Genomic DNA, 26,792 nt, shown 5'->3' with positions numbered 1-26,792 from the left:
TGCCTCAAACCAGCCCTTCAAAGTCAGATTTAAGTTATTCAAGTATGTCTCAAACATAACTATTCCTGTCCTTCTCCAAATTTTAATTATCCTTTATTCACCCCTTCATACAAAAAAATATTTTTTACTAAGCTCCTACTATATGCCAACCACTGTCCCACATGCTGGGGGACACAGTATAAACAAAACACATTTTCCTACCTGGAGCTTACATGCAACAACTAAGTTAGCAAGACAAACACACCACAGGATGAAAAGGGCAATGAAGGAAGAGAAAGGAGAGGGAGGCAATGAAGTGTTAGGACACAGAGGATCAGGGAAGCCTCTCTGAGATGATGGTCATCCAGAGATCTGGAGCAAGAGCCCTGGGAGGGGGATCCAGGCTAGGGGCACACCCAGAGCAAAGGCCTCCATGCAGCAACACACGTGGTGGTAAGCTCCCAATGAGTATCACCCCCTATCATTTAAATCCCAGTCATACTTCAAAGTGGTTCTCAGCAAGCTTAGGCTCACTGCCCTGACTCCTTGTTATCTATCCGCCAGTCGATTTTATTCTTTGACAAGCGTCAAGTTAACATTTTCTTTTTACAACAAATATTTCTTGTACCCTGAATTGAAATTCTTAATGACAATTCCTGTAAATATACTTTGCTAAATATAGGCACACAGACTAAATACTCCCTACGTAGATAATCTTTCAAAAATAAGTAGAATGGTTTATATCAGTAACATAAGAAGTAAAAGAATTTATATTGAATAATACAAAACATAAATATTGTATACAACCATATTAAAAAATCATTAGAAGGTTAGATCTTACTATTCCTGTCTAGCTATGACCTTGAGGGACTTATTTAAATGTTTCATGCTCAAATTTGGTCATCTGGAAAATGAGAATAATGTCTACCTCATAGGGTTGCTTTGGGAGTTAAATCAGTGCATATAATCGAAGCACTTGGAACAGTAAATGCTATGTAAGTGTTCACTGTGATTTCTCTGATATGGAAGATGGCCATGAAAGTTACAGCAGCATGAAAATGAACACACAGAAATTATATTAGAAAGACTGTGTTTTTCTCCTGAAATGGTTAGGATTACTCTCGGAAGCCTTCAAATATAACCAAGTACAAACTTCCCCTAACATGATGCTGTTGCTGCATTACTGAAGAGCTAGTGTGGATAAAACCATGTAAAAATATTTCGTGTGTGCATGTAAAAAGGAGCTGGGTTCTAGGCTCAGCTTATTATAAGGGCATTTTTCATCTACATGAACAGCTGGAAGTCCTGTGGGTGGGACAGAGCAATCCTTCATGGCAAAGGACTTTCCTATGGACTTCAGGATGTCCAGTCTCCCTAGCCTCTGCTCACCAGAGAAGCACCCCACACTGTGTTCCCCAAATTTTCTGAATAGTCCAGTGTTAAGAATCTCTGTTCTAGTTGTTTCTATTGCCCTGAGTTTAGCCTCTACAATCAGAAGGTAGAATCATTGAGAGAAAATATATATCTTACTCTTTTTCTATATTTCTTGAGGTAGTTAATGATCACAAACACAAAAAGGTTGTTGATTGATGCAGAAGCAAAAATTAGCAACATTTTTAACCACCTATAGGAGATAGGAAAGGATCAGAGGTGTTACCCTCAGCCATGTCACCAAAAACATTTAAAACAAATTATATATGGCAAAACAACAGAACCTGTCTTAAAAAATGATCCAAAAACACATATGGTTTTCCCTGCTTCTGACTGTCCACTGCCCATTCTCTTGCTGAACACAATGGTGTCTCCATTCCACAGATTTCCATCAGCAACAACATGCACTAATGCTCAGAGAGGTGTCAGATTTGAGTTGATTCAACTGTAAATCCCTAATATGCTGCCAGAAGATTACTGCAAGTGTTAAGTAAAAAGTACCAAGGAAGATTTCCATATTTCAAGGGAATAAGAAGTCTTTTTTAAGCTCTAAGCTAAATTAAAACTCATTTTATTTTTTTTCCCATTACACAAAACAGACTAGAAGCTTGTTCCTACTGCCATGGTAGGAAGAACTTGGAGAGGATTCTAGACAATCCAGAAGAGAAATTCAGATGGATCCAGAATGGTGCAACTCTTACTGTCAGACTTGACTTCTGTGGATTTTAAACTGTCTCAAGTTATTAGATGTCTATTATGCAATGAGAGTTTTATATACCTTATTTCTTATCTTTGCAACATCTCAGTAAGATAGATACTCTGCCCATTTTAAAGTCAAAAGATGGAGATTCTTAAATACTTGATAACTTGCCCCATGGGTGACAGCTCAGGCAAACCCAGTCCTCTTTGTGCCTTTGCTCACCATGGTCTGTGATGGTTCATCATCTAAAAGGCTGATGCAAGCTCTATGGTCAGTTATAGGAATCCAGGAACAAATTCTTTTACCCTCAATTCTTTTGCTGAATCTACAGCATCTTGAATGAAAGAACCATGGTTACTATCTCTGTGGTCCGATCTCCAGACAGGGTGGATCCTACCAGCTAATTTAGTTAGGAAGCAGTGCCCAGATACGCAGCCCCACCCGAGTGAGACATGCCTGTGTTTGGGAATGTACTATGAACCAGACAAGGATGTGCTCTCATGCAGAGTGGGCGCAACACATTCAGAAAAGGAACCAAGGTCCAAAAATTCCTGACAACGCCGTTTGAGGGGCAGCACCACAGCTAGAATTCAGATTCCTAGTTGTAATCTGCCGCTCTTGAACATGCAAATGGCTTATAAACATAGATGTTGAAACAGGAAAAAAAAAAAAAAACTTTCCATCAGTGATTCTCTTGAGAATCACTACATCCCACTCTTCTTCATTTTCTCAGTCCTTAATAGATACTCTGAGCAATCAGCATGCTCTCTGAAGTATTTCAGGATACTTAAAATTCTATGGATGGAGCTGAATCTTTGACACATTAACATATGGCTGGCATCATTGACTTCAGAACACTGGTCGAGACAGAGAAGCCACAGTTTTTAATAGGGAAAAAGAAAAACCAAAACATGAGGTAATTGGGGTTCAGAGAAGTCAAGTGTCTTGCTCAAGGTCACAAAGCCAGAAAGCAGTAATGCCAGAGTTTAAAATCAGGCTGTCTGGCTTCCGCCCAAAACAGTATTTCACAAGACAAACACAGAAAGTCAAGTACTGTATGTTCTCCCTCCTGTGTGGAAACTAAAAAAAGACCAGAAAGTAGAATAGTGATCACCAGGGACTAGTGAAGGGAGGAAGGGGGGTGGTGAGAAATGGGTGATTTGGTCAGTGTAGGATATACGTATGTATGTATGGAAATATCATACCAAACTCCATTGACATGTACAATTAATATATGTTAATAAAAAAACAGCATTTCGGACTTTGTTTTATGTTTATCCCAGAATCTACACAAAAGGTCTATTAATATAATCAATTCTAAGCTAAATATTATATTATTGTACTTGAAATATTTAAGAAATATTAAGATAAATATATATTCTCTTAGAATTCTCCAACCAAAGGGATTGCCCTGGCAATAGCATTTTTTGTAGAACTTACACTATTGGAAAATATTTTATTCTATCTACTTCTATAATCTACCTGCTTTTATTTTATACCTTTCTATTTAGAATCAAGTTCTGGTAGTTATTATTAACCAAGAACCAAATTCATATAAAGTAGGGTCTCATATATCTGGTACTGTTCAGTTTCACAAATGCAAATACAATTACTTAAATGCCCCTGGAATAATTCTGAGGCAAAGTTTAACTTGAGATATTAAACACAATAGCTTTAGCAGTCAGTGTCTCTAAAAACAGTCTACCTTCAAATGTCTTAGAACTATTTTTAGAGGTCGACAAACACACAATATAGACATATATACACAAACAAACATAAATACATACATACATGCTTTACCATGGTGCTGTATCCCTAGTCCTTTTTAAAAGAATTGATTTTGAGACAGAGTCTAAGTTGTTGAAGGTCTCACCTACATTGCTGAGGCTGGCCTTGAACTTCGGACTCTCTGCTCTCAGCCTTTTGAGTTGCTAGTGTGTGCCACCACATCCAGCTATCACCAATATTTTAAATCACGGGATTTTCAATCTATTTGCACATTAGAAAAACTGTATATAATTTTGATTATTGCTAAAACACGAAGAAACCTCAAATAGATGTACTACATCTGTTTGTGTTCACTGCCCTCTAGTGACAAAGGACCCACATTTGACTTATAAAGCAGCTCTGTTCCTGAGTTATATTTCAGAAAATGAAAGCTCCCTCACAAATTCTAAGGATGACTGAGATTAAGAGGAACAGCAAGTTGAATCTTAAAAATTGAATAATAATCTAGGAAACAAAGGAAGGTTCATTATCTAATTAATCTGGTCTGAAATTTTTCACCCAAACGGCTTTATTTAAAAACAGGAAACACTTGCAACATTCATTAGAAAAGTAATTCCAATTTTTTAAAAAAATGCTCCTTCTTCACTATAGGGTGTGCTTTGTGAAATGATTTAAGCAGAGAAGGCCTGTCTTCTGAAGCAATAAGGACAAATGTAAACAGGTTTACTCCTAGACATGCATAATTTTCACATGCACCCCTCTGATATGTGGATCTTATAGTAATTTTAACTCACAAAATTTGAGCTATAATTTAAAAAAATGAAAGGATACTCCTCCTTTCAACAAAAGATGCCTGAACAAAAAATCAGACACCAGCCACAAAACAATGCAACCCAACCTTTACCTTGCGCTTAACATTTTCTACTTAATACTTCCCAAACTATTTCAAAAATTTGAAGAGGGGGAGATTTTTCCTAATTCATTCTGTAAGGCCAGCAAAACCTCAATACCAAAACCAGACAAGGATACAACAACAAAAAAGAAATTTACACGTTGAAATTCTTGATGTACTCAGACGCAAAAATTCTCAGAAAAAATTAGCAAACCAAATCCAACAGCATGGTAAAAATGATTATTCATCATAATCAAGTAGAATTTATCACAGGAAAGCAAAGTGGCTCAACATACACAAATCAATAAACTCTCCTGAGAGATATACCCCAAACAGAATGAAGGACCCAAATCATGTAGGATTCACCTCAATCGAGACAGAAAATCATCTCAGAAAATTCAACATCACAAAAAAAAAAAAAAAAAAAAAAAACCTCCAACAAAAGCATGAACCTACCACAATAAAGACCATATGTGACAAACTCAAGGTAACCTCATACAAAATGGGGAAAGCTGAAAACTTTTTCTCTAAGATCTGGCACAGCACAAGGATGCCCACTTTCACCTCTTTTATTCAACATAGTACTGGAAGTCCTAGCCAGAGGCAATTAGGCAAGAGAACGAAAGAGAGGGCATCCAATTTTGAATGGAGGAGGTCAAACTGTCCTTTCTTGCAGACATGATCTTAAATACAGAAAAGCCTTAAAAGACCACATACAGGAAAACAAAAATCTGTTAGAACTAATAAATGAATTTGGTGAAATTGCAGAACAAAATCAACACACAAATGGTGACCCTGGGCCACTATTATTTGTTCATCATTGAAAAGGCAACAAATAATTATTGTGTACTTATTCTAGGTCAAATACTATGCCAACTATGAGGGATAGAAAAATCCATTAAAATGGGCACAACTTTTTGCACAAAACTGAAGAGCCTCAATAGGAGTATTCCTTCTGAATCCTTTTACTTTTATTTTATTTTTTTCATAGTTTTCTATTTTTTTCCAGCCTGGTCTCTTTACAGTCAGTATAAATTTGCTTCCTCATAGTCAGTATATGATGCTTTTTCCCCTTTTAGGATGAGCTTTTGTCTAAGGCAGCATGTCCCAGAATGTGTTGTGAAGGACAGCAATCCAAAGCAGCACTTTGTAAAGACGACTTCCACTGTCAAACAAAGCTTCAACATGGCACTAACTTCTATGGAGTCTGTACATTAGCATAGTCAAGGTTCTGCCAAGGACTTGACACACAACCTTGCCTTGTTGGTTTGACATGGCATTTCCCAGATTTACTCTTCTATCGAACTGTTGATATTCTTAACAAGGAAACAAAACCATAGTACTTAGGTTTCATTAAAAGTTCCTATGAAAGCAATGGGCTTTAAAAATCAGACACTTAAGATTTTTAGGATGGTTTCATTCACCTATTCACTCACTGATATTTATTGCACAGCTACTGTGTACCAGCCTCGGGGACACAGTAATAACAAGACAAGACTCTCTTTGCCCATGTAAACTTCGGACTCCTGGAGCAGAAAGACAAAGAAGGAGAAAAAAAAATTAATGAAAAAAAAAATAGAGGCAATATGATACTGTGATAGCGACCATAAGATTAAGTATTGAGGAAAAACTGTATCAAGAAGATAGTATCTGAGAAGAGACCCAAATAACTAGGAAGTCAAATATTGCAGCAGTACTCACAATTACTAAGATACGGAAACACGACCTAAGTGTCCATCAAGTGATGACAGAGTAAAGAAAATGCGGTACACATCCATCGTGGAATATAATTCAGCAGAAAAAGAATAAAATCCTGTCACAACGACATGGAAGAAACTGGGGAGAATTAAGTGAAGTAAGCCAGGTACAAAAGATAAGTATCACATATATGATCTCACTCATATGTGAGGAAGTTTAGAGTGGAATGGTGGTTACAAGATGCTGGAGAGTAGACAGAAGCGGGGAGGGGGAGCTGATCAATGGGCACTAAATTAGAGTCAGACAGGAGTCAGAGTTAGGATGTGCTATTGCACAGTAGGGTACATAGATAATGCTACATTTCAAAAAGCTAGCAGAAAGGATTCTGAATGTTTGCACCATGAATGATAGATGATTAAAGATAGATTATGCTTAATCTGATTTAAATGTTATATAGATTGTCTGAATCAATCGATCAATCAATCAATCTATCTATCTACATATACTGGTATTAAAATATCACAAGGTATCCCATTTATATGTACAGTTTTAATGTTTTTAAAATACAATTGAACTTAAAAAGAAAGATGAATCAGAACAGACCAAGGCTGAAGGAATCAGGAGACAGGGGAGAATGATATCAGAGGCAAGTGAAAGCAAGATGGTGTGGGGCCCTGGAAGCCTTCAAGGGGGTGGGGGGATACCCCTGGAAGGTTCTAGCACCAAGTAATGGAATATCATGTAGATTTTGAACATGATTCACATTTTTGAAAAGTTATTTCTATAGGGGATGGCTTGCAAAGGGGTAAAGGCAGATGAATGAGATAAGGAAGAGAATTAACTCCTAACTTCTGTTCTGATGAACACCTGCTCTGAGATGGAGAAGACTAGGGGACATAGAGATATGGAGGAAGATGAAGAAGAAAAAAGAGACTTAAGAGCCAAGCATAGGAACACCTAAATAGATGAAGGTTTAGTTTTAACTGTTGAGGAACCTTCTGCACCTTTCACCCCCAGGTTCATTAAAGAGGTCTGAACAAGGAAAGGTGCCAAAGAGCAAAGACCCCAAAGACATTACATTAGGATAGACCACTTCCATCAAAATCTTTCAAAATGTTTTAGAATAATCTAGCAAAGGGGCAAGAATAGATAATTCATTTTTAAAATCCTTTCACCATAGTAGATTAGGACTACAAAAGCCCAAACAACTGCTCACACAATGTAATCAAAATTATGTGAAATTCTGATTATAGAAAATTTTGATGAAATCAAGATTATCTATGAGTTGAGCACTCAGAGTGGACAAATTTTAATTTTAGTCCCATGTCTTGTTTAAACATTTTATGAATGAAAACTTAACTGAAGGCCATAAGAAACAGGTAAAAGTAGTGTACCAATGGGTTGTTCTGTTGTTTCATTTGCCACAGTGACTAAATAGCAGGGACTGAGATTTATGAGACGCACCATGGTATAGAACACAGGTTACTCTGGCTGACTTAAAGTCCTACCTCCTATGAGCACTGAAACAGGCAGCATATTATCTAAGGGCTCTGTGCTGTGTGGAGGAATTGGAGTTAATGTAGTGATCTAGGACAATCTATAAAGCATGTGCCAGGAGCTCAGTGAGTTATATTATTGCCAGAAATACTGAAACTTGTCACAAAGAAAACATTCTGATTAAAAAGGCTGCTTTATGGGCTGGGGTTATGGCTCAGTGGTAGAGTGCTTTCCCAGCATGTGTGAGGCACTGAGTTCGATTCTCAGCACCACAAATAAATGAATAATAAAGGTCCATTGACAACTTAAAAAATATTCAAAAAACAAAGGTTGTGGGCTGCGGTTGTAGCTCAGTGACAGAGAGCTTGCTTTGTAGATGTGAGGCACTGGGTTCAATCCTCAGCACCACATAAAAATAAATAAACAAAATGAAGATATAGATATATAGATATAAAGGTTGTTTTAAGATGGCTACCATTATACCTACCCAAAGGTTTATGTACCAGTGGTTTGTCTAGAAGTTATCAAAATCACCCAAGCCAGACAAGACTGCTCCTGGAGATCTCAAACACAACAAGATATTTTTCTGACAAATGTAAAGAAGGATATTTCACTCTGGGTGAATGCAGAATAATACACTGGGTTCATACCATTCTTCAAAAGAAGCTCTTTATAGACCCCTTAAGACTGATTTCACAATGGACCCAGCAAATGAAAGCAAAATCCAGCTCAGGGATTGTATTATAGGAGTGTCAATGAAGAGAAGAGTAGCTAAGATCCATAACTGTTCATGTAAAAGCATTACAGACCTGACTAACGGTGATCAACAGCTGGACATGATCAATTACAGCCCGGGCAGTCACTTCCCCCCACAGATAGGGAGGCAAGTATGTGGATCAGAACACACACTCTCCCATCTGGGGTAGTAAGAAAAGACTCCAAGTAGAGGGCTTCAAAAGCCTCCAGAATACCAGTCCTAACAATCCACAAAACTGTCTTTCCCAAAAACTCATAATAAAAGAATAATAAAAGCTCAAATTTATTGAGTGTTTACTATGTGCTGAAGATGGTGCTGGCTATACTACTGGCGTTATCTCATTTATTTCTAATAAAAACCTTATGAGTGAGCGCTAGCATTATCCCCGTTTTACAGATGAGTCTGAAGGCTTCCAGCTATCAACTCTGTGGAGGCAAAACTCTAGTAGAATCTTGCCTTTTTCCTGGAAAACCAGGCCTGACAATTGAAGGCCCAGAGTGCATTGCAACTTAGACATGGAGTCTCACCTCTATCTCATGACTAAAAGTTTAACTAAAATATTGTCCAACAGCCCCCATCTCAATCTGGCTTCTCTTCCTGATCTGCTGACTATCATCTTTCCCATTATGTGAGTTTAGAGTTTCATACTGTCCTCTGGCTGTAGCCCTGCAGTCCTGTAGGTCCCGTCACCATTCCTCATGCAATCTTTGTCCTGCCCATCTTTTCTTTTCATTCCCATCCTACTTCAGGCCCTTGTCACTCTAGTAGCTAATTCTCTAACAGACTCTTCCTGCTTTCAGTATGTCCCCTCAGTAGGATCCATCCTGTACACTTTTGCCAGATTTACCCTCCCCAAATCACTTGGTTGTTCTATTTCCTTTCTAATATTATCCTTATAATCAAATGCAAGGCTCTGCAGGATTTATAGGAGAGTTGCTCATGTTTTAGCTGGGCATTTAAGGCAATCTGCCATGGGGCCCAATCTGCATTTCTCACCCCTGTTCTGGCCTTAAAATCAGATTGTTCAGCCAGGCTCACGCTTCCATGATACCCACTCATCCCCCTCCCCACAAATATACAATAACACTAAACCTACAGGGTATTTTATCCTACCCAAATTTCTTCTAGCCCCAAGAATATACCTCCTTCTTCATTAGCAACTAATAGGAATCCTCAATGTTCACGATCCAGATGCTGAAGTAGCATGTTCCCTGGAATGCTTCTCATTCTAGTCCTATGTGTGGAACTTCTCTACAGGACTGGACACCCTAAAGCACTCTGTGACCCATTAAAATGCAACAGGCTGACTTAGAAGGCTAGCTATATTTTCAGTGGTATGTCTGTATGCTTTGGTACTTGTGTACCTGCCTGTTTGCATAAAATACGCCTATGTTAAGATCTCATTTCTCCTCTAAGAACCTTGAGCAGATAGATATCCTGCCATCTAAAACAAAAGTATAAAACAACACCTCAGTGAAAGCCTGAAACCTGAACGTGGTTGACTGTAGCCAAAATGTGCAAAACAAAACCAAACCCTCCTAATTGTTTATTTCCCACATGAAAGTGGTATCTCCTCTAGAGAATGGTCAAGGATCAAGAGAGACATACCAAATTAAAAATGTCATTTGAAAGTGATGGTGCCCATATAACCCCAAATCAGGGCTAAAAAATGACTAACAAGACCAAGTCTGTATTCTCCATAAGATCAAAGCCCTGAAACACAGATCTCTGTTGTCCTTGGTTACTTTCACTTGGCTGTTCCTTGTTATTTTGTTATATCTGTATAACAGGTAGATCTCATAAATCCCTAAGGAATTATGGAATTGAAGATGGAAAAAGAGAGATTATTAAGCAAACTGAAGTTTGATTTCTCTGCAACGTGGCTGACATTAAGTGGAAAATGGAAAGGAACCAATCGCCTATGCAGTGACTCATGGTCAACCCTTATAACAACTGCACCACTAGGGAAGTTTTCTCTTGATGGTTATATCTAGTGTCAGACTCATGACTAAGACCTCATCATGGGGCTGGCACTGGATTCAAGGTCATCTCATCCACACTTGTGTTTCTCAGCTGGATTGTCATTTTTAATCTGCAAGGATTAAAGGGTCTACTTCTAGTTCATTTCTACTTTCACCAGGAAAAAGCACTTGTTATCTTCACTTTGTCTGATATTGGACACATTTTTAAATCATGACTTCGCTTTTCACAGAATCAGAAAAATCATTTGAAGGGGCTTTGGAGGTCATCCAGGGTAGGGAAAAACAAAGCACAAGCAAAGGACCAAGTTTTAGACAGATAAATGAAGATCTACATACAGCTTTTACACATTAGTAAGTCTTTTTTTGTGGCCGCCTTCATAGTATCCTTTTAGAGCCAACCTAATTAAGTAGTCAGCAAGAGTGTAAATAAAAATATGCCATCATTGGGTGCTAGGTAACCAAGATAACACTAAAGTAAACAAATCTGTGGGCATCACATATGCAAGCTGGTAAGGTCCCATAAATCACCATGACTGGGTATCAGGATTTCAAAGGCACACTCTGTAAGCCCTCTCCCAGTCTGTTGATTCAAGCCCCAATTGCATTGGGTTACCTATATGGCAGCATATAAAATTGACCTTTTAAGTTTAAAAATAGTTACAGTCATCATCCCTACTAAAGATAGGCCATAGTGCCTGCCATGTGTGTGCAGCACACTACGTACTTTACGTAAGTGTTTATTTAATTTTCACAACAGTCCAATGAGGTAGCTTGTGTTGTCTTGATTATAGAGAAAACAGAGGCTCAAAGGGGTTAGAGTAAATTAATGGTCCAAGGTCCTAACTCTAGTGTGGAGCAGATTTATACCCAGAAAAGAAGTCGCTAAGTTCATCAGAATTTAGGAAATGATTTAAAGGAGAATTGAGAATTTGCTATTTTGTTCCATTTTACTCTCCTAGCATGTAAGTTAACTAACAAGTCTATTACAGTGAATCAGCTGATATTTATATGGACATGGTCTCTTTTCACCCTATTGCAGCTTGTACCTGGCTGTCACGTACCCTTCAACTATTCCCTTTCCTCACTCCTGGGCACCAGGATCCTTAGGGGATAGCCCAGCCGTTGGATTTAGCAACCCACCCATGCTGCTACTGGGCTACCACTCAAGGAGGCAACAGGTGAAGGAGATGACACCAGCTCTTAGTGCTAACAGAGACCTGAGTCTCATGAAATACACTGTCTGTAAATCTCCCCAAGCTAGTCAGTCCTCCCCTCCTCCCCCAAAGCTGCTGCTGATCATCCTCCCTAAAACATTTGCACCCTCTTGTTGACCTGTGGGGTTTCTTTTTTCTTCAAAGCTGTCCACAAGGCGCATTACAACCAGATTTCACCATACAAACCCTGAGGCAGAAGGAGGTCAGGAACAGAAACCGATTCCTTTGCCTTCAGCCAAGGAGAGCCCTGACCCCAGGCCAGCGGGATCAGATGTTCTGCCTTCTCCCACTCCTCCTGCCCTCATTGCACACTAATAGCTTCTCTGTATTTCTTGCAACCTTTCTTTCCCTCATTTTTCATCCCTCCCGCCATCCATTGGTCCACATTCCCTTTCCCATTTTGTTCCTAGAGGAAAACAGACTTTCAAAGCACCCTCATAGTAACAGGCTATTTTTAAAACCCTAAACTTTCTTACACCTTCTCTGTTGTTGCCTTCCTCACCACCAATATCCTTAGATTCTCTGCCAGCTTGGCATTATAGATCTGCTTTCGTCATTTGGTTTCCTCATCTCACCAACCTCATTATACTTTCATTTATATCTGTGACCAGTTAACCACCTGCCTGCCAGGGTGGCTCCCGACCAGACACACTGTCTCAACATCATGTTCTTCTTAGGAGGAAGGGGCCAGGTCAGGTTTGTGCCCATTTGACATAACTGAGAGAAGGAAGGCAGAACAAGATGTACTACAGGATTCCCCTTGAGGAATTAGCTTTTGCTGAAATTGCTCTTGCTATTTTGGAATCCAGTACTCATTAAATACATATTTTAAAATGTTTGGAATATTTTGAACATGTAGCCTGAGAACAAACACTTATTTATGTCCCTATGTTCACCCAACACTTTATCTAAAAAATAATTACCTTTACACCTACTAAAATCCCTGCAGAGCACTTGCTAGCCTGCCTGCACAAGGCCCTGGGCTCCCCCAGTATTGCACAAGTGCTCCCTCCACATGGATCTTAGGTAAATTTAAATGAGCCTCAGGTTTTCATCTTTAGAAATGGGAGAAATTGTTTTCATATATAGTATACTATTTCTAGGACTAAATTAGAAACTTAAGTTTTGAGGTATGGGAAAACAAAGAAAATCATGCCTTACATTATAAGGTAAGGCACATGTGAGAGTTTCCCGACCAGTGGTAGTCAAAGATTGTTTATGGACCAAATGGATAATACTATAATGTTTGGCATTGAGTCTTTTCTTTGTAATTCTGTGTAATTCAGTATATTTTATAATTCTTTTAAAAGGTACACAATCATTTTTATGTTTTTCTCCAACTTCTCACTGTTCTTCCTTCTTCAGTGAGTTTGAATTAGAAGGATCAGGTAACATTTTAAAACAGAATAACAAAAGGAAACACTGATACAATGAGTAATTGATTCTTCCACTGAATTTGACTTTTCAGATAATAAATTCCTTTCATATAGGAATTAACTGTGTCATAACACAAACTCTGTTCCCTTTAATCATTTCACTTCTCATTAGCACTAAAACAAAATTAAGATTTAGGCCCAAATATCTTTCAGGAAAAACTAAACTAATCTTCTCCTGATGTAAAGAAAATAAATAGGCCTATTTCTAGTAAAAGATTCCTCATGAGTTACTGAAACCCAATTATCACTACTCTTATGAAGATCTAAGAGATCGTGCTGAGAATATAACATTAAGAAAACAAAGAAAGAAAATAAAAACATACGCTAAAGAGAATATTAATGTTTCATCCTTATCACAGCATATGCTGAAAATGACTTGAAATATCCAAAAAGATGGAAGAGGATAGGTGCTTAGTTTAAAAAAAGGGAAGGGACTAGTCAATGAATATTCACTAAATACCACTTCTATGAAAGGCACAGAGCAAAGCATAGTTTTGTTCACTCTATGCAACTTTTAGCCTCTTTTCGTGAAACAGGGCTTCCCTGAAAATAATGACATTTAAATCACATATACATAATTAAAGCACCCACGAAAGAATTCTCTTAAACTGTGAAAGCCCTCCCCAAATTGAAATTTATTCTCTTCCTAAATTATTGCTTCAAAGTCCATCAATTGTTAAAGGCAGTTTATTTTTTCCTGAAGATAGAAAAATGAAACTAGCAAACATCAAATACAGCCTATCTTGCTCAAGTACTCCTTTTCTAAAATGTAGAGTTGATTTATAGGCATAAAAAATACAATATCACCTTACTAAGAAAAAAATATTTTCTTTGTAATTCTGTGTAATTCAGTATATTTTATAATTCTTTTAAAAGGTACACAATCATTTTTATGTTTTTTCTCTAACTTCTCACTGTTCTTCCTTCTTCAGTCAGTTTGAATTAGAAGGATCAGGTAACATTTTAAAACAGAATAACAAAAGGAAACACTGAAACATTTCCTCAAAATATTTTGAGAGTATTTTTGTAAGACAATTATGAATAATTAATATGAGTAATGCTCATTCATATTTGTCTAAAACAAAAACAAAGCAACCAGAACACTGCTATGTACAGAGAACACACATTAAAATCAAGCAGTTATTTTCTGAAGTGGAGAAGGCACCCATGGGTCTGAACTTACTCCAATATGGCAGCCGCATCTTTGCCTTGTTGCTATGGTTACATCCCCATCATGCCTGTGCTTTCTACTTTCCAGACCTGTTTATGACAGGCAGAGGTATTTCCTACTATGGTGCCTATGTCTGCACGGCTAACTGCTTGCCAGGAATAAGAGCCAGAGGCTGTGACAGTAGGGATTACAGTGCAGCAGCCCCTAGATGTGGACGGGAACTCAAGCACATGCTAGGTAGAACCTGACAGAATAGACCCTGAAAGGTAAAAAAGATTCTCTCTCTCTCTCTCTCTCCCCCTCTCCACACACACACACACACACACACACACACACCCCTTTTCATCAAAACTAGAAGAGAGAACATTCAGATAGTTCCAACTGAAAAGGATCTAATAAAAAAGAGGTTATTGCTAAAATAGATATGACAGAAAACAGTTTGCAGCTATGAATATGGTCCATCTGGCTTTTGCCTGAACACTATAAACTTTAAATTCAAATGAGATAAGGCTAATCTAGTATATCCTGCGATAACATTTCTGAGAGATGAGTTCTCTAGAAGCAGAACTCAGATTCTTAAGGGAGAAATACTAGGAACTCTTTTGTCAATGAACGAAAAACACTTTCTTAAAAGGCAGGAATGATAATGCTTTGACTCTTAGTCTACCAATCCAAGCTAGAAATGGCATTTACATTAACTACTATCATGAGCCCTGTACTAACTTACCTGACTACCTAACAGAGGATGATATTGACACTCCCTGGGTTTAGACTAAAAGTAGTGTAGACAGCCTCATCAAAACAATAAAACAGAGGCAACATATTGTACTAACAGTGAAGAGAATCCCAGATAAAATCTTGTGGAAAGTCAAAGAAGATAGACGGAATATCCAATGGGGGAGGGGGCTGTGGAGAAAGACTCAGGAGGAGACAGGACAAAACAGGCTTCAGAACGAGGTCAGCATTCCAGACAGGCCTAGAGGAGTTTTTACATCACCTTTTTTGTTTTCAAATTTTTCGATTTACAGAAAACTTGTGAAGGCAGTACAGAAAGTCCCCTATACTCTACGGTCAGTTTTTTTACATTAGTATGGCACATAGGTCACAATTACTGAGCTCATATTGATGCCTTCATTCCACACTTTTTTTTCTGACTTCCTTAGCTTTCATTTAGTGTTCTTTCTCTGTTCCAGGATCTCACCCAGGATACCATGTTATATTTACTTACCATGTTTCCTTAGGCTCCTCTTGGCTTTAAGTTTCTTAAAATTTTCTCATTTTTAATAACTCTCACAGTTTTTAGGAGTTCTGGTCAGGTATTTTGTAGAATATCCCTCAAATGGAATTTGCCTGATGTTTTTCTCATGATTAGACTGGGGTTAATTGCAGATGACAAGGAAAATCATAGGTGCAAAATACCACTTTAATCAGATCATATCAAGGATACAGATTCTTAACATGACTGTATCATTGTCAGTGTTGATCTTGACAACATGGCTGAGATAGTATCTGTTGAGTTTCTTATTGTAGAGTTACTTTTTATCCCCTTTTCACAGAGTACCATTTGGAAGGAAGTCAATATGCACAGCCCATACTTCAGGAGAGGGGAGCTATGTTCTTCCTCTTTGTGGGTGCAGAATCTATCTATATGTTATTTTGAATTCTCCTACACAGGAGATTTGCCAATCTTCTCCAATTTAATTATTTATTCAATCAATTATTTCTATCAACATGCACTCAGGGGTTTTTATATTACATTTTGAGTATTAATATAGTACTACTTTTTTTTTGCATGTATTGTTCCAGCTTTGACAATTAGAGCTCTTTGAGTTTGCTCTTGTATCCCACTTATAGGTCCCCACATTAGTATATGATTTTGTTTGTTTGATCACATCCTTACTTTCTGGCAGTACAAGATGGTCCAGGCTCATACTGTATATGTCCTGCCTCAGTCCCTAGAATCCGCCATTTCTGTAAGGAATCCTGCTGTCTTTTATAGGACAGTAGTGTTAGAAATTAAAATGGGGGTGCTAGGTGCACTCATACTACCAGGGTGTGGTTGCTTCTAGGTCCTCTCACCTGACAGAATGAGAAAATATTTGTGGTGTACAAGATGGTTCAGATGTTGAGAGGTGGAAACACGGGCTAGGTTCTCAATATACTTTTATTAACATTAAATATTAATAAGAGATTGTGAGCCTCTGTTAGTTCCAGTTTCATTCAGAGGAATTACAGAGATATATTCATTTATGAAAAAGAAAACCCTCCACTGCTTTATGCAGGACTTTAAGAAGGACTAATAATATTCCTTTATAGCTGGAAATAAATGGCTTAACATACTCAGTATTTACCATGTTCCTGTCTCAATAATTCTCATCTCTCAATTCACCAAATCATCACAGCCACTATTTAACAGATGAAGAAGCTGAAGCACAAAGGGAAAGTGGGCCCATGTACTCTGAATATAAGGCAGAGAATGAGTCCAACCCAGGCAGCCTGGCTATAGAAGGGTAGTCAAGATCCACAGACCGTTCTACCTGAGGAATGAGTATCTAATGAATGAGAGATTTCTATTGAAGAAATTTGCCATTTCTTCTAGAAGGGAAATTCCACTGAAGGCAGAGAAAGAACAGGGTAGGTTGTTTAAACCAAACAAATCTTTCTAACTAAAAATGACTTTAAATAATGTTTTTGTTACAAATTCAGATGACTATGTCCAAAAATATGGCCACTGTCCATACGTAGTAAGCTAAATGTTGTAAGGTGGCCTTCAAATAAATGCTTTCTTGTCATATATTAATTTTAATATATATTAGAAAAAAATAAGGTGTTCAGGTAAGTATTTATGTTTTTTAAATAAATTGTTTTAAATTAAACCTTTAACATACAATGGCAGATATGAATGTATTCAGAAATGATGGTGTATACAGACATGATGGTTTAAGAAACACTAATTAAGATTATAATTTAGACTGTAATTCCTTACAGAATAGAAACAAGAAATATTACATTCTTACATTGCAAGGAGTATAAAACACAAGGTTTTATTGATCTTGTTTTTTTGTGTATATTCCAGGCAAGTGAGCACATATAATTTATGAAACATCCAGTATGTGTTATGCACCAAACACATTATAGCTATTATTCTCACAACATTTCAACTTATTTCCCCTCTATTATCTCTACTTATAAATGAAGAAAATAGAACTTCAGAGAGGTGAGGCAGTTGCCCAAACTATTAAGTAGGAAACAACAAAGCTGAAATTTGAAACCAAATTCACCTGACAAAAAACATCTAAGTTCTTTCCATTCTGCAAAGTTGCCCTAAGTATCATTGGTGCACACTCCAGGTCAGGAGGTAAATATCACTTGTCTTTATCACATACAAAGTAAGCAAAACAATAACAAAACTCAGAATATAAAATAAGAATAAAGATAAATATTCTTTTAAAAATAAAGTATTCTTTAAAGAATATAAACCTATCATTATTTTAGCTATTAATGTAGTTTAACTAATTTCCTAATGAACACAGAACCATTTGTGGTTTAAGCAAATATCAAGGTTCATCCCCCATTCCTGTTAGAGGGAATAAAATTAAATGTCTTCTTTCAAAACTCATGTGACTAGCACAGCATGGTGTTTCTCACAGGCCTGTAATCCCAGTGGCTCGGAAGGCTGAGGCAGGAGTATCACAAGTTCAGCAATTTAGTGAGGCTCTAAGTTCAGCCTCAGCAATTTAGTGAGACTCTAAGCAACTTAGCAAGACCCTGTCTCAAAATAAAAAATAAACAGAAAGGGCTGGGGATGTGGGTCAGTGGTTAGGCACCCCTAGGTTCTATCCCTGGGGCAAATAATAATAAGCTCATATGACTATTAAAATGAAAGACTGTCTGTCCATTTTCTAGAAAGATTTCAAACTATGCCAATTAAGCTATGATGACAAGTAACTAGGAGTAGAACTATTGCCCTACTAGAGCCACAATAAACCCCAGCAATGAGCAGCTTTAAAAAAGCTGATCTCCCTTACTAAACAAGAGAAAATCAAGCTCTACCGATTTTATGGAACAACTAAAAATCATGACACTAACCACATTTCACTTCTAATATATATATATATATATATATACCTTTTAAAACAGTGACAATCCATGTGACACTGCAAAAATCTTAAATTGAACAAAAGCATTATCATCCTTGTTATTCAGAGAAAAGTTTATTTAATCTATCCATAATACTAGTAACAATACTATTTTATCTTAGTTAAGCCTTATGTTTTAAATATATATATTTTTAAAAAGTGAAGAGTTCATAATGTTCTCAGTTGGAGCTACCATTTCCCATGAATCAAATCAACATGTAATAAATGAAAGCAATTTTTCTAGCAATGATTAATTTCTTGAGTCATAAAAATGAGGAATTTTTGATAATTTGAGTGTTAGGGATATTTAAGCTTACTGACACTAGAACTGAGTAGATGGCAACAGAGATAACTTTTTTTTTCCTTTTAACCTTAGTGTCTTGCTGAATTAAAGTCAACTAACTTAATATTCAATAAAACAAAAATACCCATTAAAAGTGCTTCCTTCTTTCTATTATTACTTTATAAAAAGAACATTTTTTATAAAGACAGGATTTCTCAATCCTTTTGTATTCACTTTAAGAAGCTATATGTAAGTTACAAAAGTCTTTCCTAAAATCTACCTTTATTAAATGGATGAAGGAGCACATATCAAGTTCAAGAAAACAACAAAAAGTTGTTAAACATGACTTTTTTTAAAATTTAGAGTTTTTCTTTAGGTTCCTCAATTAACTCTCAGCGATTCTTTTTTCTAAATTTAATATTTTAATGTAGAAAACAAGTGTTGCTATAATGTTCCATAAATTAAAAATGTCTTTTTCAATTAACGTGAGTTCCTTCTTAGCAAAAATTCAACACTGATTTCTATTCTGAGTTATCTTTTACTTATGCAGTGCAGAAATACCTTAAGATGAGCCACTTCTATGAACATATCATATTCCTTCCAGCAGACCTCCTGCCCATCAAATATATCAGCAGTCCCAGAAAGTGCTAGTCCATGCTGTGTATTGACAATCAAAAAGCAGCAGGGGGAGCAACCAAGGAAAGCTCTAAGAAAAAGCACCCCAGGAAAGCAATTTAATTTATAGGCAACAGAAACATACTAGGGATAATTACTAAAAACCAAAGAGACAAATAAATTCTATAAAGAAGTCATATCCACATTTGCAAACTGGCCTAAGCACCTCTGGAATGAATTATAGGACAACCTGAAGTCTCTTAGAAGGACACTTGAATCCTAATATCAAGGCAGACTTTCAACTTGAAGGCCAGTAGTTTCCAGCAATGCCAAGCCTCGGAACTGCCCCCAAAATTAGAGAGGAGAAACAAAATGCATTTTTTTTTATCTGGGTATGTGGTAGAAAGAATCCACAATTATTTCATTTTCTCTTTTAAACATCACTGCACTTACACTGAAGGCCTGGTGAAATGTGCACTGTTAGGTCACAAGAGAATTAAGTTACCGGGTTCCATTGCAGTCTTTGAAAGTCCTGAGGGCCAGATTCCTGCCCTCCTTGTCACTCCTTCTACCCTCAATACACTTTCCATGAGAGAAAACCAAAAATACCATGAAACTATTCCACATTAAAGGATATTTTTGCCAGAAAGGCACTTTACTTTGCAAAATCTATAAAAGGATGGAAAAGTGCCCACCAACCTACATGACATTTTACATGTTCTAAAGATTTATATGGCTTTTGTTTTCAGTTTTACAGTAAAACAGATAAAATAATTAGTTTTTCTGTCTGGAATTTCATAGCTGAATTATTTTTAAAAGACTAAACTTCTAATAAGGACTTCAAATCTTCTAATAGAATTTTACAGACAGTTACCTAAGAATTATAAAAATATCTATGAAACAAAGTGTCTAGCATAACTTATGGTTTAAATAGGCAATCCGTATGGTTAAATCAGTATGGTGGAATAGGCAATAAGTAAAGTCTGATCTGATCCCTAAATAATACCAGTAACAACAGATATAATGCTACTCTTGACAGACACTGAATTAGCTTGCTGTTAAATATATATATACATATATACATATACATATACATATACATATATATATATATATATGTATGTATGTGTGTATTTTTTTTTCTTTAAACTCTTACATTGACCTTTAAAAGTATCTGTTATTATGCCTATATTATGCCAAGGAAACTGAAGCTAAAATGCTTAAGTTGCTAATGCAACTCAGCTAGCAAGGAACAAAACCATGAACTTCCGGGTTCATTTGCCTCCAAAAGCTCTGATAACTCACTAAAATTTCCCTCAATTGTAACAATGAGGTTCCCAAGGAAATCTGTACAACTCTCAGGAAGATTAATGTGCTTATGAAGGTAAATGCTATAGATTTAATCACTCAAATTAAATGCCATCTGGAATCTCTTACCAAATTGGTACAAGCATCCTACAAGCCAACTGGCCTTGGCCAAGAATTCAATAATGTTCCTACCTCAATAGCATCAATAAGCAGTATGTACAGTATAAAACCAATACAGAAAATATAGCTAGTTACTTCTAAATCAATATTTTTAAATTACTATAAGGTTTCTTTTATTAAAATTTTTAAATATATAAATTGTTAACCCAACTTGTTAAATGGATTTGAGCAATCAGTTTCCTTCTTCCCAGCACCCAAATCCATCTCATAATTAGTATTTACTATTATCACTTTAAAATCCTGGTTTCTTACTAGCGTTTTTATTGTGTTTTTTAATCTATTAGAGAATAATTTTAAATATCTCAAGAAAGGGGAAAACTTTTTCCATGGCCAAAGATAAACCCTGACAGAATGGATGGCAATAAGACTAATAACCAAAAAGCAATGTTTCAGATTCATTCATTCATACTCAAGAGAGACGGTGTGAAACAAATTGTCTGCATTTCCAGTCCAGACTGAAGGTAGGGCACCACTCACAGGGACTTTCAGATCAGCTGCTCCAGCTCAGTTTATAGCTCTTGTGGCTTTGGTAACTTTACAAACTTTACCAAGAGCTTTAGTTTTAATTCTTTTTCATCTATAAAAAATTATGTGAGAATAACACAAATTTAAAAATGAATAAGTTAAAAAAGAAATGAACAGCCTAGAAATTAAAAGTTGAAGCAAGAGCTTTTGTTGACCCAAGTGTCATGTCAATAATCTTTCAACCACAGGATATAAACGTAGCTAAATGACTGCACTTTGAAAAAGTATTCTCTTATTTATTTGGTTATTTCAACCAAATAAACCTATCTTCCACACTAATCATGTAAATTAACTCAAAGTTGAGAGCCGTCACAGAGAAGATTTAAAAGCAGGAAAAAAAAAAAAAAACAAGAAAAAAAAAAAACCTCTTATTTGGTACTTGTAAAAGAAAGCTGTCATTTTGAGCAATTGCTGTGACCCCAAATGTTTTTACCTTAAAGTATAGATAAATTATTTCACAGTTGAAATCACAATATATTGTTCAATTTCACATCAATTTTTAAACTTAAACCTAAGTTTCATCATTAAGAATATGAGTTTTAAGGAAAGTGAACTAGCTTTTCAGGTACATTTTGCTTAAAAAGTACTGTCAAATCATCTCAAAAACATAAATAAATGCATGCATCTCACTAGATAACCAAATTTTGTTCTGCCTTTTACTACATAGAATCAATCTAACAGACAAAGAATTAAGATCAGGTCCAGTGCAGAATGCTCTCACTCAGCATTTAGGACACTGGAGATACTTGGCATACATCTCCTGTGATTATGAATGTTATTATGAATCAAATTATGAAAAAGAAAAACAATCTCTATTTCTAGTTTATAAAAATAAGATTTTTTAAGCCACATGAGAACAATGGCATCTAATGCTACTACAGGAATTAAGAGTCCCAATAAGAAAGCAATTCTAAGAGAAGCCATGCCAAATTTAGATATGAGACCCAAATTTATATAATAAAAAACCTGATTTGATCATCAGTGTATACATGGGTAGGTCAATATGCATATGGGCAGGTTACTAACTTCAAGCAGTGGCTGGGGACCCCTTTTATTTGCTTGAAGACGACTTTTTACTTAAACAGCAATGCTATCTATATAAGAACTGTTAACAGATAAGACAAGTATCTGTGATGCTACAGTTTTTGTAAAAACTGCATGAGGAAAAAACAGGTGGGATAAAAACTATAGTAAGCTAAAAAAAAAAAAAAGCATCACTCACTGAAATACATGTACACATGAAGAGTAAAATGGCCATCACCTTCCTGACCTTGCAAATAAATGGGTGGCTAAAACACATAAGTATCTTTAAGAAACAAGTATTACTAATTGAACACAATATTACCAGTCCTTACTAGCTGCATCCCTCAGATATCTGCATCCAACATGCACATGCCTCCTCTCCTGCCCCTTCAGCCAGTCAATCATTAAAACACACATAATTCAATTTATTTCCTTGCATAACTATAGACAAAAAGAACAGGGCTTATTTTTTTAAAATGCAGCAAAACTGAAAATACTCTACCTTAACTTCCAGGCTATTTTATGGCTATTTCATACTGAAGATTACTTATCAGTCCCCCAAATTCCATTAACTGCCAAGACCAGCACTTTTGTACATATGGCACAAATGTCCAGCTGAAACCTCCTTGAAACTAAATGACCTCGGAAATCTGGTCTTCTTCAAGATCAAAAGAAAAGGCAATGATCATATAATGAAGCTTCTAACTATGAATGTGTATGGCCAACAGAATATATAAAGGCAAAGGTCTAACAGGGTATCCTGACAACTAGATAAATGAGGTTCCAAGTTCTGAGTTTGAGTGCAGTAGGTGGTGAGATCCAAGTGATTTCATTGACATCCACCAACTCTTATTTCCAACCAGGAATCTCAAGAATACCTTTAAATATGCAAGGCCAACAGACCCTACTGGGTTTCTCGTTGCAAGGGCAAAATGTCACTTAGGAACCCTGTGTCCTGGATATTTGATCAAACTATGTCAAAGTTGATTTTGCAAAATGTGTAATTTACCTATAGTGAGTGAAAGTGAGAAGGAAGGCATGGAAACAAGAACCTCTCTTCTAAAGCATAATAGCTAACATGCAGTGAGCATGACAAATATCTCCCTGTATTTCCCGGGGCCACAGGGACTGGTGCTTCACCAGCTTGGGAATCAGCAGTCTAGGGGCATCAATGACAGTAGAGCAGGGACTTACCTTGTTGGAGGCCATCTCACTGACAGAGTGCCTGGTCTGCAGGGTCTCTAGTTGGTCCAGACACCAATCCAGTTCCTCCAGGGTCTCGCTGGCCAGTTTCTGGTAGGCCTCCTCTGCGAAGAGATAGGGAAAGGGGGACTCAGTTCTCAAGCGCTTCACTGGGCCGCCAGCGAGTTCAAAGGGGGCCATCCTGCCATACCCCGCCATGCTCGGATGCCCGGTGCCTGCACATGAGGGCTGCTCCTTCATATTGCCAAACCCGGCAGCTCGATGGGGGCTGAGTCTCCACCCGCGGGGCCGTTCGCGACTGGAAGGCTCAGTTTCTCCAGCTTGACGTCGCGGGTAGGCCCCCAGGGAGGGCGTGCGAAGTGCGACAAGCCAACTTTTATTACGGGAACGGAGGTGGAATAACCACGATGCGACTTTTGGACAGCGCGGCGGGTATTAGTCCTAGTTCTGGAGGATGGCAAAGGGATGGCGCGCACGACTAGCAGCCGTCCCGCAGAACGACGTCGGGTCCACTGCCGGGTCTCCTCGGTCCCCGGCCCCGCGCCCGCCCCGCCTGCCAAGCCTTATGCTCGGCACTTGAAGCGAATGAATCAGCCGTGGCCGGGTGCGCGGCCACCACGTTTCCTGTTTTCTTTCTCAAGTCCTCAGGCGGCGGGCGCAGCGCGGCTCCATAGCCGCGGCTTTCCGGGAACTCTCCCCTTCACGCCCCTCGGCACTGTCTGGCTCCTCCTCAACTCCCTTACAAAAAGATTCCGAATTGCAAAAGCCTGTCCGTGTCACCCGCCGCGTCCNCGCCGTGGGGTTCAGGCGGGGCTCAGGGGGGACCCGACGCGCAGGCGCGTGCGATCGAGCACCTGCCCCGCGGGGACCCTGCACATGCAGCCGAGCGGTTGGCCCTCTGGGTCTCCGGGACTGCCAGAGCCTCCTAGTTTGCACTCCTAGGCTTGAACGAGGTTATTGAAGACCCGCAAAATCGTTTCTGAGGGTTTATGTTTTAGGGTTTATGAGGTTCGCTTTCTGGGGGTTAGGACTTACTTTAAGGGAGCTGAGTTGGGGGAATAAGAACATTTCTATCAAAAGCAGACTCTCTCAGTACCTAGCCCACCCCGCTAAGTAGCAGATTTCTAAATTGGGGGGTGAACATAAACAAAACATTGTGCTTTTAGGTCCAAAAGCCTAAGAGTCTGACAATGTACTGTGCTGCCTATTCACATAAAGAGTTACCCTAAGAGTTATCTTAAAGGAGCAACGACGTGAATGAACCAGAGAGTAAGAGGAGTTCACACATGTCCTGAATACGTGCTTCCTTTGTGGAATTGCACAAGACCAGGATGATGTGAGGCCAAGGACAAAAGTCTGGAAAGGGTGTTTCTACCCCACCATGTGCAGACTAAACTACAAAAGCGGTAAAACACAAAAGACCATATCTAAAGGCAATGTAGGCAAAATGGTTCTGTTTATAAGGGCCAACCCAGGGGACCATGGTTCACTCCTCCCTTAACATAAATGGATCACGCTTTAGCATGGAATTAAACAAGCCATTCCAAAGGAAAGAAAACCCAAAGTCCCAAGGGTCCATCTTATCCATCTTATAAAACTTTGTCATTCAAAGAAAAACACTTAAAAGCTTACATGAAGTTGTGGGGTCCCTTTAGGGAGCCCTCCAATCTATCAATATTGATGAAGAAGAGAGTCTGCGCTTAAATTAACAGTGGCACAACAAAGAATTTCATGGACCAACTTTCAGGATCCTGGGACTTTCCAGACAGGTTTTTACAGAAAATTTGTAAAGGTTACAGTAACTTTCAAACTATTTGTTACATGTGCCACGTGGCTTGTTATCTAGAATTCTTGAACTGTTTGCTCTTCACTTTGAGTACTGTAGGTTTTGTCTCTTTTATTCTGTGCAAACCTTCCCCCCCCACCTGCCCCCTTCACACTAATCTCTGTATCTCTGTAAATACATATTTTAGGTGGATGAACAACCACCTAAACCTTGCCTGGTTAAAATTTAAGATTGACGCTTTTTTTTTAACCATAAAAGAAGGAACAACCTTAAAGATAATTTAAATTGTAAGTTTAAAAGAGTATAGTTTTTCCATGATTATAAGGCTATAAAAATATTACATGCTTCCTATTGAAAAGTAAAATATTACACACATAGAAAAGTCCCTTGTAGTCCCACAACCTAAGATCTCAAATGTTTCAGTCTATGGCTGTAATGCAACCATTTTCAATTTACTGAATCCTTTCCATATGTAAGTATAGCATTACCTAATTGCCATAGGTACCTCTACTCCATGGCTTTGTTTTTTTTTCCTCCTTCTGCTACATAAAATAGGGATATAGGAAATTGTAAGAGGAAATTAACTTATTTTATAGTCAGTTGAGTTGTCCATAGTTAGTAGATGGGTATAGCATTGTGCAGGAAGTGTTCACTATCATCTTTTCAGTCATATGAAGCCAGGAGTCCTCCTCTCATATCTCTAAGGTTTGACTCTCTATATTCATCTCCCCTGCAATTCAACTCTCTCAAAGCCTGAGACCCAGGGGACCTCCCAATACATAAAATGTCTCCTGTACCACCCCTCAACTTCATTTAACTTTCTAAAGTTTTTCTGAAATCAGAAGTACAAATTCAGGTCTCAGACCTAGCAGGATATGGTTCCAAGTATTATATTTCAGCCTTTATTTTTTAATGTGGAAAGGCAATTCAGGAAAGCTTCAGGTTAGAGACCTCATGCAGTTAGATATAGGATTTGCTCTTAGGAAGGCAATATAATGACAAAAAGGGCAATTTATTTCAGATGATCCATTTTAAATTCAAATCATGGATTAGCCATTTGACTATCAAGATTTATGTGCCAACACAATGTGGTGTTTTAAATTCTAACATCTTCTACAATATCCTATGTAAGTCTGAAAAATGACACACACACAAAGACCCAGAACATATCTAAATACCTGTCAGAAAATAATTACCACAGACTAAAGAACAGTTTGTTTTATAAACTTGTTGCTCAATAAAGAA

General features: G+C 37.6%; 1 protein-coding gene across 15 annotated transcripts in view; it reads right to left on the bottom strand.

The window, feature by feature from the left end:
- The window catches only part of Pde4d (phosphodiesterase 4D), a 1,424,195-nt gene that overhangs the window by 29,788 nt on the left and 1,367,615 nt on the right, over positions 1–26,792 (bottom strand). For 14 of the 15 annotated variants that reach the window (XM_048800091.1, XM_048800095.1, XM_048800089.1 and 11 more), the window contains one exon: positions 23,753–23,865. In XM_048800091.1, coding sequence (XP_048656048.1) covers positions 23,753–23,865 — 113 coding nt within the window. Of the gene's footprint in view, positions 1–23,752; positions 23,866–23,951; positions 24,547–26,792 lie in introns of those variants that run through there. The other variant, XM_015497282.2, reaches the window with a different exon arrangement.

Source organism: Marmota marmota, unplaced genomic scaffold (genome assembly GCF_001458135.2).
Source record: "Marmota marmota marmota unplaced genomic scaffold, marMar, whole genome shotgun sequence".
Taxonomy (NCBI): domain Eukaryota; kingdom Metazoa; phylum Chordata; class Mammalia; order Rodentia; family Sciuridae; genus Marmota; species Marmota marmota.
The sequence above is the reverse complement of the archived record's forward strand: the minus strand, read 5'-3'. Positions and strand labels throughout refer to the sequence as shown.